Below are 17,649 nucleotides of genomic sequence, written 5' to 3' on the forward strand. Positions count from 1 at the left end.
ATTAAAAAAATTCGATAATGATTTTCTTTTAAAGTGAATTTAAAAAAAAAAATGTCGTTACACTTATAAAAAAGATTAACACAGCCATGTTGTAATGAAAGATCGTCTAAAAAAACCACCACCAGCACAGAATATGGAGAGGGAAGAACACTATCTAGTTTCTACTTTTCTTGTAATGTCATTTGATGTTTTTTGTATCTTAATCGTTTGTCACTTTCAAGGAGATGAGATAAATTCTTGACTCCAGCAGAGGAAATCCTTTTTAAGAGAAAGTTCAAAGTCCGCTCTAATTTATGTTTACGCTGTCCCAGTTTGAATATGGTCTTCACATTAGGAGAAGAGTTGAGAGGAGTCCCCCCCTTTATTGTTAATGGTATTGGATGTTTGCTTTGTTTGTTGTACATTGGTGATATATTTACGTTTGGAAGCAAGAAATCCTGAAGTTGTCGTGTTTCCTCCCTTTGAGTCATCATCGATGCTTTTACTACGAGGATTCGAAGAGCTTTTTGCCCGTTTCTCAGGGACCTCATGAGGCTATAACAAGAAAAAAAAACAACAACATAATATGAGCTATACTTAATGACATAAATACTTACAGTGTAAGTTCGAAATACTTTGATCCTTTGCACAAAGGAATCAAAAGCAAACCATTTTAGACAAGTTGTAAATTTTGGTTTAGAGATTTTATTGAAGAGACGAGCAGATTTATCAACACGGTATTCACAAATATAAACATCCTCTTCCACGGCTCCCACAGGACGTCCTTTACAAAAAGTAGGGCCATCTAAAACCCAGCACTGCTCCCAGATGGAATCCAAAGGAAGTACTTCGTACAAGGGAACTCTGAAAACCTCGTTTGGATAAAACTTTCTTGAGGGTTCATGAAAGGTTTCATGTGGCCTAAGATAATGATGACCAAACGCAAATCTTTCCCCGTTGTGATTTACCCAAAGCCTTTCAATTCGGAAAATATCCATATCATCAGTGGACACCGTATTGGGATCAACATATTTGTAAGTTGGATAATTACCCTTGGATAAAGAAGATGCTTGATGAGATGGCCCTTTTAAAGGACTCATCATTTTATGTGGGATACCACCATGATTAAATTCACTATTTTTCACTTGATCTGAACTTATAGAATCAAAGGCTCTAAGAACATACACTGTGTCCCCAACACGAACCTGAAGGTCGCCTCGCTTTAGTGAAACAAAATAGGTTTCTCCCGTGCATGCATACTCTGGTTGAGGCACTAGTTGAATGTCCAAGCTCGCATTTTTTCTATTAGAACATTTTTCACAAAAAAACTTATCTTCTCCTTGACCTTGGCCAACACAATCACAATGCTGCCAGACCTGGCATTTTTCACATTGAATCATGAGTCCTTCATCGTTATAGAGACCACAGATGCATCTAATAACATCCTCTGGATTTCTTGGGTTTTCTTCTCTCCTGCGGAAATAAGCCAAATCCTCAGGGCCAACTACGTCCTTCAGGCTGTCTAGATAATCCGATTTTATAACATTGTAATGTTTAGACAGAAGTAATGATGCAGATCCTTGAGATGAAAAACGGCCATAAAATCGAAGATTATTTTGAAACAATCGTATCATATCTCTATCGAAATGTTCCACTAAATAGTAAGTTCCAACGTTGATATTTTTTTCTATTGTATTCAAATCTATCGGGTCAGCTAGACGTTCATAATATCTAGGTTGATCACTCTTACTAGGTAAATGTTGGAACAGATGTATCACTGGCTTTCCAGTTTCGTCTGAAAAAACAAACAAACAGAATAATAATTAAAACCTTATTAGTAATGGACATTATCGGGATTTAAAGACATTACATACCATTGATGGTCATTAATTGCGATAAAATCTCCTTGAAAATTTGAGCTAATTTAACTACTTTTGAAACATCAGGATCATCAATTGCTCCAGCCAATCGACGCGTCTGCATGGACCTCGATGTTGAGAGAGCTGCAAGTCCAGTTTGTATTTTTTCCTCAACAGTAGATTCTTTTTTTTCTGAATTCATGGATTCTTCCGATGGAGACATACTCCGATAGGAATTATATGACGATGACGAAGATGGGGAATATGCCGAAGAGGAAGCTATATAAGAGTCTCGAGCACGGCGAACCTTCTCAAGATTTCTCATTAAAAATACACTGTGTTCTCTGATGTAATTTCGTTGAAATGGAGTCATTGGTCTAAATGTAGGCATTGCTATTGACTCTACAGATCTCTTAGACTCAGAAGAGGAAGCAGTTCCTTTTCTTTTGAGAACTGCATTTGATTTTGCAACCTTCTTTTTTCGATCTCTGCCTCTATCATGCGCGGACATTTTTGAGTTATTAGTATAGTCTTTATTTGAAGCAGAAGAGCTCCTGCGACTGCTTCCTCCACTGTTGATATTTTTTACAATTTGGCCCCTTCCTCCAATTACCCCACGACAATTATCCGACCCACATCGACAAATTTGTCCTTCATGTGGATTAAAAAGTGAGAAATTGTAGTCATAGGTTAGTTCTTCATTGGGTTTAATATCTCGTAGAGCAAAAAGCGTCATTCTATTTAATCCGTTCACACTCCACTTTTGCATTTCACAATTTGGTTCACAAGAGTGATTTACAAATCGGCACTCTCCTCCCATTCTATGTCCATCAATCACTATACCACTTTCAAGGTGAAGGCAATAGTGATGGGAATCATTTTCATATTCGTTCAGCATTCGATGTTTAAACTCTTTTTCAGACACTATTTCTCCAACATATTCTAAAATAAAAGTGCTTTTCTTGATTTCACATTTCGTTCTGATACCCCATCCTTTTTCTGCCGTCATGAATCTCTCTACCCCAATAGGTATTCGATGTCTTTGAATTGCATTATTTGTACACTGATCCTTAGTGGGACAAAACCTGGAAACAAGATAAATACACCATTAATACATAGTTCTAAATAGGAAAAAAAAAAAAATATTTATACCTTGGATCACACTCAGTATAAGTCATTCGATTTATACAATCATCTCCACAATTGGATGTAACCTCACAGTGACAGGGGTGATTGGTCATCTTGGACTGAGGTTGTTTAATATCCACGTACACATTATTCTTAATTTTTTTATGATTCCATGTGGCAACAACGTCTCGTTCAGGAAGGCGTTTATTTGCTTGAAGCCACCAAAGGTCATAAGGGAGTTGAAAGTCTTCTTTTTGGAGCCGAAGCTGACGACCACAGTAATACGGGGGTGGTAATAGACCACGTGGATGATCCTCAGGATTATACACTAAATTGGACTTTTTGAGTGCAGCCTCTGAGCTTAAAGGGTTAAACGATGTACTTTCTTGTTTGAAGAAATCGGAAAAAAGTCCAGCATTCAAATATTTCTTATCGGTGGGACTATATGCAGCTTTGGTAAATGAAATCATGGTAATGGACTTCTTGGATGGTGAAGAAGAGGAGACAGCCCTATTAATAAGGCGTTTATTGCCACTTGTTTGGGGCCTTGACGATGCGTTAATTTGTGGAGTTAAGTGACTATCTTCTGTCAGCTCTTCGGACGAAGATGACTCAGAAACAGAGCTAGAGTCTTTTGCAAACAAGGGTAAAAGACTAAGGCAGTCGATTTCATCATCTACATCCTCATAAAATTTAGATCGTTTACAAGCAGTTCGAAATGCTTCTCCATCTGTAGGAAGAATACGTTTTTGCTCACTTATTAAAGGTATCGGAACTCCTGGATTCATAGGAATCTTATCCTCTACACACATCTTTTCGGTTTCTTCATTTTGAAGGGGTTCTTCCTTTTTTTTAGGAGGCCGTCCCCTAGGTTTTTTGTCTTCGTTTCCATCAGTGGTGCGCACAACAGTTTTTTTAACTTTTTTTTCGAATAGTGGGGAAGCCTGTTTTATTTGATCGCCTTTTCTTTTTCTTCTTTTGGAATTTCTGGTAGAGGAGGAGAAGAAGGTTGAAGTGCGGGTTGCGATGGTTCTGGAGATTGCAATTGAGACTCATTAATTATCATTGATTTTCTTTCCTCTTTCAACTTTTCAAATTCAGACAGAAGGACTGGTGCTTTAGCAAGTAATTCCTGAACATCAATCCTCTGTACACGAACACTACACTCCTTTACTTTATTTCTACCAAGAGGAAAATCCGTAAGAGAAACTGAAGTATTATTTTGACTCTTTTTCAAGACTCTCGGTCTAATTAACTTTGTATGTGTTTCTGGATCAGAATAGGATCCAATATCATTTAAAAGACTTGGACGATGAATTAAATGGGGATGATCGATCTCCATTGGAACAACTGATGTTCTGCATCGCTCATTAGCAGTAGGGGCATCTTCTTCTTCAGAAGTATTGTTAGAATGACTGAAGAGAAGACGATTTTTTCGTCTTCTCACTGAATCCGTGAAACTCTTTCTTTTCTTTTTCTTAGTTTGTTTTGACACTGAGTATGACTTGCTAGATGAGCTTGTCATATTACTGTCAGGAAACTCATCCTGATTCATATTTTCAAGTGAAGATAAGTATGAAGGGTTATTGGAAGATGAAGCAGGGCCTGGCTGATTGATTTTTTTCCTAGATTCATCTTCATCAGAATAGAGAATCCTTTCCCTGCTTTGGTTTTTGTACAGATGAGCTGCAATTGGATTCTGAATTTGTTGTTTCCTTTTAGACATTTCTGAGAAGGATTTAATGACGGTTGGAGTCACTGCACATACTTTCTTCAAAGAATTTTTGTTTGATCCACCACTGGTGAAGGGATGAAGCAAAGATTTTTCTCTCTTTGAGCCAGAGTTGGATGGAACTGAAGATGGGTGCGAATGTGGAAGGGAGAGAGGCCTACTAAGGGCTTCGTTTTCTCGACGAGGCAAAGGATTTACTCTGTGACATGAGAGGGGTGTGTTGTTCTCTCCTGTTTTTTTAAGAGGTGGAGATAAGGCACTACCAGAGGAGCTATGCCCTGATTCTGAGTCTTCATGTTGAACTTTATTGTGATGATGTCTCTTTTTGAGAGGAAGTCTTTGTTCATTTGTTGTTTCAGACTCTGGGTGCATGTCCTCTCCTCCTTCTTTCTTAGAATAGGAAGAATCCTTCTCTCCATGACTACTGCTTGACTCTCGATAGTGGGCATAACTATTCAACACTTCACGATTCATTTCTGCACTTAATTGTCTTTTTGGAGGTCTTCCCCTCTTGGGTTTTGTCACCTTTTCTTCAAAGACTAAATATTTTTGTTTTTTAAAAACGGATGGAAGAGCTGAACATGATGAGGAGGGTACAAAGACTCCTCTTTTCTGTATATGACAACCATTAAGTTCCTGAATAATAGATTCAACCTCTTCCAAAAATATTGGATCTATCACATTTTTATACTTTGACCTCCAAGACTTTTTGTTTTTCTTACTTTTGGCTTTCGAATCTCCGTCAGGGAGATTAATTAATTTCTCAACTGCAGATAACGATAATTCTGGTTTCTTCTTACGTCCAGGCTTTCCCTTTTTTGACGTTTCAGCAAGAACTTCTAACATTGTCTTCGTTGAGGGCATTGGATGACTGGGAGGTGTAGCAGTGGTTGTCGCAGGGGCTACCTCTCTCACAGAATTCTTTGTGCTAACTGAGTCAGATGAAGATTTACGACTTTCCAATAATGGAGAAGCAGATTCTTTTCTTCCTTTCCTTTTCTTTTTAATGAGCCAAAAAATGTCTGGTTCAGGCAAAGTGTAAGTTTTACTAAAAACAGGTACAATGCGCCCTTGAGTGAATGAAAAGGCTTTATCGCTGCTGCAAGCCTCTTCATTTTTAGATGCATTCTCACTTTCTTCACTTTTGTCTCTACTTTGTTTCTTCTCTTCCATGGCAACTATCGGTGATTTATCAGGAGGAGGAGGAGGAGGAGGTTGTTGAATAGTGGGCGCTGGACTTTTTGAGGAAGGCCTCTTCTTTTGTTTATCAAAATCTTCCTTCCTGGATGTTCTTTCTTTGTTAGAAGATGGCGAGGGAGAAGAGTTCTTTGCCTCCCCCAGAGCAGATACCAAGATAGGAGGACTAACATGCCTGAGTGGACTGGCAGTCGAAGAACTTTTTGATCTCTCACGAGAATGTTTCTTCTTTTTCGACTTTTTAGCTATTAATGTAGGAGGGGGTGGAGTCGTGGAAGCAGAGAGCCTTGGTGGTGAGGCAGATTCTTCATATAAAAGTAAGGGACCAGGAGAAGATATTTTGGGGGGTTGATCTTCATTGGACTTAGATAAGGCTACCAATTTCGGAGGTGGGCTATGTATCACAGGTTCTTTAGTGACTTCACCAACGCCATCATCATCTGACCAAATGGAAGACTCATCTTCCGATTCAAGAACTATCACTTCGTGAGTTTTTTCCATCTTACTAGAGGGTACCGGGGCTCGATAGATTTCGGGTTTGAGCATGGGAGGATCCTTCCGTGGACGGCCCTGTTTATTTTTCTTTGACAAGTTGGGAGAAATAGAGGCTCCAATGAATAAGGGTGGAGGAGGTTCCTTGCTCTTATCCAGTGAGCTTTCAACCGTTTGTGAGCCACACTCCATCGTTACTTTCTTGGGCATAGAGATTTGATGATGTTGAATAATTCTATTTGCTGCCGTGGGTAGTGGCGGAGGTCCAAATACATAGGTTGGTCTTGCTGTTTTAACATTACTGAACTTTTTATGATGGTGATGTGTTTGGTGAGTAGAAGTACTCGTAGATGTTGAAGATGTAGTTTTCTTGGGTTTTGGAGGAAGAATAACGGACGGGATCAGAGTTGGTGGTGGAGGAGTTCCAGAGTCTCTCATTGGACGAGACGGTATTGGATTGGCTTGAGCGATATACACACGTTGTGGTTGCAAATTTGGTGTTTGAGGGAGTGCACGATGATGATATTGTTGTTGTGTTGCTAAAGGTGTCGCACTCGGATTATTGCTAATGCTATAATTGGTGGTGCGTTGATGAATAATGGAATTGTTCACATCTGCAACAGTGCTCTGATAGAATTGATGATGAGCAGTTTGAATCTGGGGCAAGGGACGTTGTGTCACATGATGCTGCTGAATGATTTGTTGTTGTTGCTGTTGTTGAACATGATGCCGCTGTTGTTGTTGTTGTTGTTGTTGGTAGGCATGATTATAATAAATGTTGTTCCAATTTAATGTGGCTGCTTGTTGTTGATGATGGAGTTGTTGTTGCTGCTGCTGTTGTTGTTGATGGAGCTGTTGTTGCTGCTGCTGCTGATAGTGAGACTGATGATAAATGGCTGTAGTGGCTGCAGGATTTGTTTGCGGCAGGATTTGATGATTCTGAAATGTTATTTGACTTGGTTGTGTTGCAAGTTCTACGGGATGTAGAGGCGACCCACTAGCAATACCTCCTCCTTCTGACTGTATACCAGAGTCTGGAGAAACATTTGAAGTAGCAGAATTCAGGTACAGTTCCATCTCTGGGGGTTGTTGCTGTTGTATTTGTAGTATCTGATGATGTTGTTGTTGAGATACTTTGTGCTGTTGATTCTTTCTCTTTTTATTGCTATTATGCCTTTGCCTGGAGACAGAGGCTTGAGTAGCAGGAAGAATGGTATTGGAGGCTGTTTTATATGGATTTCGTAGGATATTTTTACTTTCCATGTCACCTTTATAGACAACCACCTCCTGAGGTGATGTTGTGGACAATTGCACTTGAGTACTATTACTACTAATCTGATGAAGGCTTTTTTTATCCACAATCCCTCCCATGGCACCGGGTTTGTTTTTAGGGACTTCCTCCGTCGGGAGCCCCTCATCAGAAGAATGAGGAGCTAATTTGATAGTTTGATCACTACTATTAGAAGTCGTCGTAATTGTTGATGTCGATGTTGGGACCGAAGGATGATTTCGAAGTAGGATTGCATTCTTATGAAGTGATTGACGTAGACGATGATCCTCCTCTGACTCTGAAGAAGATCCTTCAACACGTTGAGTTCCTTTCCTACTTTGTTCATTTGTTCCAATAACTCCAAACCCTCTTCTTCCTCCTTCTGAACTAATCGCAATATTACGATTATTGGAACCTGAATTGGTGGTGTTGCTGGGAGTAGTCGTCGTGAGGGGCCGCGCATTAGCTACAGAAGACGATGATGCAATGGTGGACGTTGATGAGGATACAACAACTATTGACGACGTTGGTGTTGCGGTCGTATTTGTCCCTACTCCTGCCGCAGTGTCTGACACGTCTTTCAGAATGGCTACAAGATCCGCGTCCTCAATCACCTGAAGCATAAGAGGTTATAAATAATAGTGATGATGAAAAATAATAAATATATATATAATAAGAAATATTTTGACTGATAAAAAGCACTCACTTAAAGACATACTTCTTTTATTATTTTGAAGGGGAAAAAAAGCCCCTCAAAAATACGTTAGAAAATGTTATTATTAATGATCATGAGTGACCGACTAACTAACTTACTTGAAGACCACAAGCAATACTATTATTGAGCGCGTTTTCATTAGAAGAAGAAGAAGAGGAGGAGGAGGAGGATGTCACACTCACACCTGGCTGCGATCCGGGTGTAGTTGTAGTAGTGGAACTACTGTTTCTATTAACAGTGACATTAACACTGGGACTATTATTGACATCCGTATTTACTTCACTCCTGCTGCTTGAGGACTCCTTTCGAATTCCATCCAAATGATCACTCCTGACATTATTATTATTATTAGCACCACCACTTAAACTATTAATATTATCACTATTCGTTGCTGCTCCACTATTTCGACTTGTTGAAGAAGATTCCTTTCCCTCAGCACTCCCAAGTGCGGACGATACACTGAAATCACAAATAATAAAAAACGGATTCATATAAAACAGTATACATCATCATCATCATCCTCTGTCAGTCTGTGTTACAATTAAAAAATCAGGTACTAATATAATTAGCTATACAAACATATATACGAGTACTTGTGTTGTGCTCTATCTTTTGCGTATGAAACTCTTTTTTCATACTTTGTACAGGAAGTACATACATAGACTGCAGAGTCAGAAGAGAAATACTCTCATTGATATGTAAATAATAATAATAAACGTATTTCGTTCGAGTAATTCTTCATCACTGCTTCTCAAACTCTGGTGATAGAGGCGGAATCCCTCTCCTCTCGTCGTTCTAATCACCCAATATTTATCAATTTTCATTCTGATCTATTCAAATTACATGGTTATTACTTACTTATTTATGAGGGATTTAACTGTGAGCAATTGAACTTTAAAGTGTGCCAATTGATAATAATTATATTTGAGTAATTTGTATTACGTCAAGTAAAAAGTTCTGAGCGTTTTTTGCTAAATGTCTTTAGTCGCCTATATCTCACGATTAATACATTGCATTTAAAAAAAGCTTTAAGTATGCTTAAAGGTTAAGTGTACACTTAAAAAAAGTTCATTAACAATTTTTCATCTCATTTTTTATTTGAAACTTGTACAACATATATATATATATGATCAAAAGTATAGGGGGTTTAGAAAGGGCCCAGGGACGCCAATGGTTAGCCTTAGTGATTCCTAGAGAAAGAAATATATATGTATGTATATGGATTTCACCAAAAGATTTCTCAGTTAGATGGAGTAATTGGTATACTATAAAGTTACATATACTTAATCAGTGCAACTCCATCGAACCAATTAAAAGAACATTGAAAAAAAAAAACCTCATATAGAAATATTAGCTTCCATATAATCCTCAGATCCAATAGACTAAATTTAGATAGACCATTATTCCAATATTCTTTATTGGTACGTGCAGTTAAAAAAAGGTTATCTAAAAGGATAACAATAATTGCGAAAAAATCTTTGAGATCTTAATATTTTGTCACGTAGTGGAACGCCATGTACGAAAATTGAGAACCACTGCTTAGCATACATACATAATATAGTATGTTGCATATTATGAATAATAAAAATGACAATTAAAAACCATAGATTGAGAGCAATGCTGCAAACGTTCCTTGGCAGTCACCTCCAGAACCTATTAGGAAGGAAAATAATGCCTCTTCCTCTCTCTGTCTCTGAATTTAACGAGGACCATAAAAAAAGGAATGAAATTTTTTTTTGACACAATAAAGGGGTTTATAACTCATAGAATAAGATTATTTTCCTTGATAAGTCCTCTTGTTCTATGTTACATATATATATATATATATATTAGGGTGGTTTGTTATTCAACATTTTTCGAATTTCAATTACGGTTAGTTCGGAAAAGTTGTCAAGTATTGAGAAAATAACCACTGCAAAATTAAATTTTCTTAGGATGTCATATTTACGAAACATATCTCGTTCAAAATTTGAAAGAAGACAAAAGTTATTTATTTCGTCGAAAAAGATCAAAATACAGCATTGATAATTATTTTGCATTGATTAATTATAATAGACATTATTCTAACCTATAAAAAAACTAAATAATTTTGTTTTCTTAGGCTACTCTATGGAGCAAAATGAGAGAATAACAGAATTTCCTTTGTGAAAATTTAAAAAAATAAGATTTTTTCTATTTTACTGTTCTATAAGACAATTTTACAAAAAAGAACAGCTTGTAAAACACTTTTTATAGGTTAAAAAAGATATCAAAGTTGTTTTAAGCAAAATAACTAAAAATGTATTTTTAGCATCAATATTTACTAAAGTAAAGAGTTTTTGTCTTTTTTTCATAATTTGATCAAGGTGTACGGCCTAAATATAACCTCGTAGGGCAATTCAATTCTGTATAGGTAATTTTCATACTTTTCCTCTCTAGGCAGAGGCGTTCGCAAGGGTTGAGCGGTAGCCCCTTCCCTCCAAATGCAGGAATATTTGTTTTTACTAGAAAGTTTGAAAATATTTGAAATTTGATTGAATTTTAAATTTCTGTGAATAGCAAGTGATTTTTGAAATTTTTATCCAAAAAAATTAGTATTTGAATTTTCGTTTTAAATTTAATATTTGAATTATTTTTATAATACAATTTAAATTTTTAATTTCAAGCCCCCAATGTAATCCTGGAGACGCCTCTGGTAATCGAAATTTGAATAAAGTTAAAAATCAAACCGCTCTAATATACATGTGTATGTTCCAACCTCCCAAAATGGTTATACTTACAATATACCATATACATAGATAAGTATATATACCGGTGATAGAACCCTCTCCCCCCACACCTCTGTATGCGCTTGTTGTAAAGTCAAGTCATGAGGATTAAATAATAAAAATTCATCAAGATCTTCTTACTCATATAAAATACTACGTAAAATATATATTGTTATTAATCTTTGAAGGAGTCAGCGGAGAGACTAAAGTAGGTCAAATTTAATTATCAGTTTCTTTTTTATTTCAAGAAACAATATAATATGGAGTCAGGTATATATGTATATATTTGCATTTTTTTTTTTCTCTTTCTGAAGAATTAATCTATGTTACGTCAACGATTCATATAATTTTTATATTGCATCATCATAAGTAACGCGATGAGTAATGGCGGATTACCCCGTCTATCTTGCATGACCACACAATTTATTTCTAAGAACTTTGCGTATTAAAATCAGTGATGAAAATCGTGTATATAAGGGGCATTAAAAAATCCTTTTTTGTAACCCTGACACTCTGAAAAGTTAATTGCCTCTTACTGTGACCATATAATGATTGAGGAAAAAGTGATTTCGTATTTTTCACTTTTATTTCAATACTTAATAGGAAGTGTTATAATCATCCGATCTAAGCAAAGTATGCCCAGTTCTGTTTGATAACTTGCTACCAACTGGATGCATAATAACTTCCCTTCTGAGCTTCCGGCGTCTCATTAAATATGTGTGCGGCTTGGTGCTGCATTGATTATGTCTTATTGTATCATATTCACTAATACTGGTCCGATTTGCAAATACATTCAAGTCGGCTGAACCTACACGAATCATCAATGTGGCTTTAGTTGCTTGCAAGACCAGGGCTTCTTAAACATTGTGGCACGGCTCTATAAGAGGGACGTGTAGCAATTTCAGGGAGAAGGAGGTTGTAACAAAATATTTTCAACAAGTACCTTCCTCCAAAAACGATTCCCTTTTATAGAAAAAGGGGGCAAATGCTCAAGTGCCCCCCAGAGAGAATAATTTTTAAAGGGGGGAACTTCAATTTTGCCCGAATCTAAATACAAATTTGAGATAGGGTAAATTTGAAACTTTAGTTTTATAAGAGAACTTTCTGTGAGGATCTTTATTTTATTTATTGAAAGACCTTTATATATGTATATATTAATTTCCCTCCGTATTTAGCTAATTAATTGCACGGATATTGTCAGGTTGTCTTCAAATAACTCCAACCTCTATGATAATATGAGAGGTTGAGCGAATACATAGAATGAATTACACAGGAAAAGGATCTACAATAACTTTGTAAAAAAACAAATAAAAAAACTTACGTGGATTGATGTGGTTGTAGTCGATAATTAGCATTTTGACCGACCTGAAAAAATAAAAATAAATAAAAGGTTGTTAAATAAGTAAAAAATAAAATATAACTAATTTGTATACAACATTATTATAATAGCTTATAATTAGGATCTAAGATCGAAACTCGGATAAAAAGATACATAAACATATATATAGATGTCAGCACTCACATTATAATACCTATGTAGATAGTAGAATCAACTATAAATAATTACTATAGAGGGCTTTCAGAATTACTTATACCATAATTGTATTATTTTGCCTGTCAACACAAAATAAATCCAGTTGATCTGTCTAAAAATATTGTCATTGTATTGTTCCAATAAATTATTATCCAACATTTCTATCAACAAATTATGGAACATTGCAAATTGTACTATTTAAAGTAACCAAAAAATCCATCATGACAATTAGTGTTGAGAAGACCGATTTATGTGTAGACCAAATTTTACTACTATGATACTTATCCAGACCAAACTCTTTTTGGACCGAATAAATTCCCTCCTACAAAAATTAAACCGTCTTAAGATTGATTTTCAGACCAAAATCAACTCTAGTAACAATTAAATAATTCGATAATGATAGATTATTATCTTTGGAAAGGCATATCGGGGCAAAATTAAATCTTAAAAATCAAATGAAGGCTCTAAACCAGTGATTCTCAACCGGTGTATCATTTAGGACCACGTGGGATTATCAAGGTCATCAATAAATGTATTTTCTATAATAAGATCACAACGAAAAAATATTGGGTTGTATGTATGGATAACATTTGTATTAATGAAGCAAAGTTTGTTTTGTCTGCCGGGGCTTCATCTTTAGTTAAGACATCTCTATCAAAATTATGAAAAGTAACAAAAAATCTTTAAATAGTAAATATAGAAGACATTTTTAGTTATTTTGCATAAAATAACTTCGATAGACAATTTATATATAAAAACTTTTTTTTTCTAAACTTTCCTATGGAAAAAAAAGGAGAAAAAAATTAGGAAAATTTGATGATCCGAGTATAGTAGTACCCATCATTTTTTTGCATTTTCAGAAAGAAAGGATCAAAATTTTCTAATGTACTTCTCTCTTTTTGCTCCATGAGGTAGCTCTAGGTAAAAACATTATTAATATTTTTTATAGATTAGAATAATCTTTATCATAATCAATAATTGAAAATAATGAGTAATTCTCTATTTTAATATGTATTGACGAAATAAATAACTTTAGTATGCTTTCAAACTTTGAATTATTTCCTTTTCTTGATGATTGTTTTTATGTTGAGACACCACATCCTCAAACATCATCCCCCACCCACCCTCCCGACGACCATACCTCTTTAATCCTTCCTGGAGGAAGGGAGAAGAAGAAATCCCTTAGATTACATTGCTCCTCAGTCTACATACAACCTTTTATTTGGAACGAGAACTACGAAGTCGATAATAAGAAATAAAATAATAAGCTGCTTTCCATTTAATGGTATAAAGGGGGCAATATCTCCCCCCCCCAAAGAAAATTCATTATTATTTGTATGTTTCTTTTTCCTTCTTTACTGCATTCCTTCCCTTTTTATTTTGAAACATAAAAAAAAGTGTAATTTTTAACGATATTTTTCATTCCATTTTCGTTTCTTTTTTCCTCATCTGAAATATTATTATTCAATTTGATGTGGAAGTGATGACTACTTTTTAAGAATGTATCATGGAGTACATACATAATACAAATTCATCAAATACGTATCTATATACATAAATGCGTAACAAGAGGTCGTAAAGTTTTTTACGAGGACATAAAAACAAGATTTTCTCTAAGGGTTTTTCTTTTTCCCCCACTCAAAAGCAAAATAAGACTACAGGGGTGGTTTAACTCAAAGGTAGGTCTCCTTCACACAGGGTTTAAAATCCGTTCCCTACCATCAAAATGTAAGAACCGAAGCAATCCAAATAAAAAGTAAAATGTGAGTCCCAAGGATCCCTTTTGATGATAGTGTCGTTATCATGTTTTGTTATTGGGTAGCCTAATTGGAGTGACTGTAGACGACACAAATTAATTAATAAGGAGGATAAATACTACTGCTGAAAAAAAAATATTGGGTGGCAGGGACCTCTTGAGTTGATCGATTGTTTCTCATCTTTAAAACATTTTTATCATCTTTAGTGATGATAAAAATGTTGTGTTGGTCTTTAATTAAATCAGTCCCCTTTCCTCAAAATTGCCCCCTCCCTGGGGACACCGCTCACTTTTTTCTGTCTGTTTTGTTTCCTTCTTCTTTAATATAGTACGTTGTAGTTGGAATTCCACTCAATGATATGTTATATCTTTGAGATTTCAAAAGCTGGACTCTAGCGCCAAAATTCGAAACTTTATTTTCCGAAAAAAAAAAATCAACTCTAGGATTTCAATAATTTCTTATAAGTTATTGTCCCAAGTCCTAGAGGGACCGAATAAAAGGGTTCTAAAGTACTTAGTCTATTGAACAAAAATGCTTTGATTCTTGGTATATTGTTGAGTGAAAGGGTTAATCTTCTTATTGCTAATATTTTGTTAAGACTCAGTAGAAGATTGAATTGTTGTTGTTTCCAGTTCAGTCGTGAGGGATTTTTTATATAACAAGACCGATTTTTCTTTAATTTTTCATTTCTTCCTAAGTTTCCATAACTCAGACTGATTATAAAGATGTATATGGCAAGGGCTGGACCAAAATGTGGTGCCCAACATTTGTCACTACAAAAGTAAACTCCTTCCTCCATCTTCAGTGGATATTCCTTAAATCTATTGCTGCAGCTAATAGACTCGTTGTCTCTGCTGTCACCTTTAAATCATGGGATTTACTACCAAGGAAGCCCTTGTAAATACCATTGTTGCAGTTGAAGTGATCTGTTTGTTCTTTGTTGGTTATTAATTCAAGTAATGAGATCTAAAAACCACAACACAAATTGAAACAGATCCAGATGGATTTTTTGGTGATACCAACTATGAATTGAGACCGGTTCAGATCGAACTTCTTTAAAAAATAGAATTAGTTGGATCCACCAAAAATAATAATGGTCTAGGATTTTCAGACCGAAACCTATTACTAGTACGTACTTAATAGATATTTGGTCATTCCATTCGAGGACCGTTCAATATTGAATGAATGGATGAATAAATTGTAATAATTTATTAAATTAACCCTCCACGTACGTATCAAATATGATATAACTCAGTGGGGGAGGGGGAGAATGGCAACATGAGGAGGAAGATTCATCTTAATAATTAATAAAGGAATACTACAAAGAAGGGAAAGAAAGAGAGTTGTCAATGAAACAGCACCTTGTACAATATTCATAGATAAACACAAAGTAGTACATAGATGAATATTATTGTTATTATTAATGAAACATAAACTTGAGGTGTGTTGTTAGGGCCCTTGGGAATAGCTATTCTCAAACTGAGCAAGTGGAATAATTGTACGTTTGTATGTACTTATTCCCTGAGCAGCAGAGCAGGTGTCAAATGAAAAAAAAAAGGAATGAATAGGTGATGTTGGTGCCACTGTTAGAGAAGGGTTTTTTGTTAGAGAGCAAAAGAAGGTGGAAGGAAGGCATTTGGTATTACTGAATTAAGACCATTGTTAATAGTTATATAATTAGACATGAAAATCTTTTGTTTAATGGGCATGTTAAAAAAAACAACAACAATACATCAACAAGGTAACTCAGACAATTTGAAGAATGGGGACATTAAAAGAAGGGAGACGGAAATAAACAAGGACCGATGTGGACTCTCAATTCAACTCTGACTCCAACAAAGGACTTACAATTATAACTCCGCAACAAATCCTCAAGTTTACTCTACGTCTTTTATGAGGACACACGAATATTCAATCAGGTTTTGAATATAATTGAATCTATTTAGGAAAGGATGTTACCTACTACGGAATTAAATAATAATGACAACTGCTAAGGAAAAGAAACTCCATTCTTCAGATTGCCCAACGCAAAAAGAACAAACAACGGGCCGGCTAAAAAAATTACATAATTTACATCACTACAGATGTATAATACTAGAAACCTGTCAGCGACTCAAGCGCACCCACTATTCAAATGGGGTAGAAGAACTGAGAAATTACTACAATGACATAACATAAGTTCAAAAGGTCATTTGTCCACTATTTGCTATATTTTTATGGGAAACAAAAAAAGTATTTATTAGATTTAAATAGTCAAACATATACCTATATAAAAAAATCAGGGCTGTGAAATTCATAAATAACAGTACATTTTCTATTACAAATTAACAGAGATGGAGAAGCAAATCAAGACTGACAAACAACACTCATTGGTTGGACGCTGTTTGTCAACAGTGTGAATAATAATGAGTGATTATTATGTGGTCAATGGTGCGCCTCTACCGGAGAAGGAGTCCATGATATTGATCAACAGGTGTCCGCAGGATTCTATATATTTGGCTTCATTCCCCCCACAAATGAATGCCTTTTATTGGAGGGGGGGTACAGCCAGCTCCTTTAGCACCACCCCCTGCGGTCGCCCCTCATCAAGGTGGACACGCAGCTTTGGATTTTGATGTAATAATTCACTTCGTATGCGATAGAACCTCTGTGACCTTGGAAACAATCTTCTCTATTTCGAGACAGTTATCATATAAAGGAGACGTTATACAAAGGTTCTTGAAATACTCATCATCACTTCTCAGCCGAGTTTATGAGCTCATGGGGACCCAAAAAGGTCCTATGGGTATAGTACTATTACTCTTAAATAAATAAGACATTTTAATGTTAATTTCAATTAATAAGTTGTTAAATCAAATGACGAATGTTGTAAATAAATATGACGAAATAAAAATAATAACTAATACAATCCCCTTACATATACCTGTTACAAATTGAGCAGCAATCTCTACTTGTACACAGTCCTAATATTAAAAACAAGATGATATTTTTATTCTTTTAATAAATAAAAAAGCTTGTTAGTTAAGACCACCATGGAGATGGTTGACGGGGAAAAGAAAGGAAAAGAACCAAACATCAAAACTTTATACTCATCACAATGAAATATATGAAAAAAAGGAATCATTATAATATATGTATGTATGTTTATAAATAAAAAAAAACGATGTTCATAGGATCGAAGAAAGAGAAATCTCCTGAGTCATTCTCATCACTCTTAATCAATCTCAAATCTAATAGAC

The 17,649-nt window shown here is 35.5% G+C and overlaps 2 protein-coding genes across 3 annotated transcripts in view; both read right to left on the reverse strand.

Moving 5' to 3' along the window:
* Positions 1 to 330: 330 nt before the first annotated feature.
* ash1 (histone-lysine N-methyltransferase ash1) lies at positions 331 to 3,778 on the reverse strand. The gene is made up of 4 exons (XM_040724518.2): positions 2,991 to 3,778; positions 1,854 to 2,923; positions 597 to 1,774; positions 331 to 534 (listed from the first exon to the last, which is right to left on the reverse strand). Exons 1-4 carry the CDS (start codon positions 3,776 to 3,778, stop codon positions 331 to 333), a joined length of 3,240 nt encoding a protein of 1,079 aa, XP_040580452.1.
* LOC121128915 (uncharacterized) overlaps positions 1,854 to 17,649 on the reverse strand; it is an 85,534-nt gene continuing 69,738 nt past the window's right edge. For both annotated transcript variants that reach the window (XM_040724516.2, XM_040724517.2), the window contains 4 exons: positions 12,441 to 12,484; positions 8,471 to 8,831; positions 2,991 to 8,271; positions 1,854 to 2,923 (listed from right to left, as the gene is read on the reverse strand). In XM_040724516.2, coding sequence (XP_040580450.1) covers positions 3,916 to 8,271; positions 8,471 to 8,831; positions 12,441 to 12,484 — 4,761 coding nt within the window. In that variant the 3' untranslated portion in view covers positions 1,854 to 2,923; positions 2,991 to 3,915. The remainder of the gene's footprint in view (positions 2,924 to 2,990; positions 8,272 to 8,470; positions 8,832 to 12,440; positions 12,485 to 17,649) is intronic.

Source organism: Lepeophtheirus salmonis, chromosome 14, assembly GCF_016086655.4.
Source record: "Lepeophtheirus salmonis chromosome 14, UVic_Lsal_1.4, whole genome shotgun sequence".
In the NCBI taxonomy this organism is placed as follows: domain Eukaryota; kingdom Metazoa; phylum Arthropoda; class Copepoda; order Siphonostomatoida; family Caligidae; genus Lepeophtheirus; species Lepeophtheirus salmonis.

What these genes read in the sequence shown, in the direction of transcription:
- ash1 (XM_040724518.2), bottom strand. Translation starts at nt 3,778, where the DNA reads ATGTGTGTAGAGGATAAGATTCCTATGAATCCAGGAGTTCCGATACCT. An exon ending in TATACTGAGTGTGATCCAAG is followed by an intron (nt 2,924 to 2,990) that starts GTATAAATATTT and finishes TCTTGTTTCCAG; the next exon opens with GTTTTGTCCCACTAAGGATC. An exon ending in GCAATTAATGACCATCAATG is followed by an intron (nt 1,775 to 1,853) that starts GTATGTAATGTC and finishes TTGTTTTTTCAG; the next exon opens with ACGAAACTGGAAAGCCAGTG.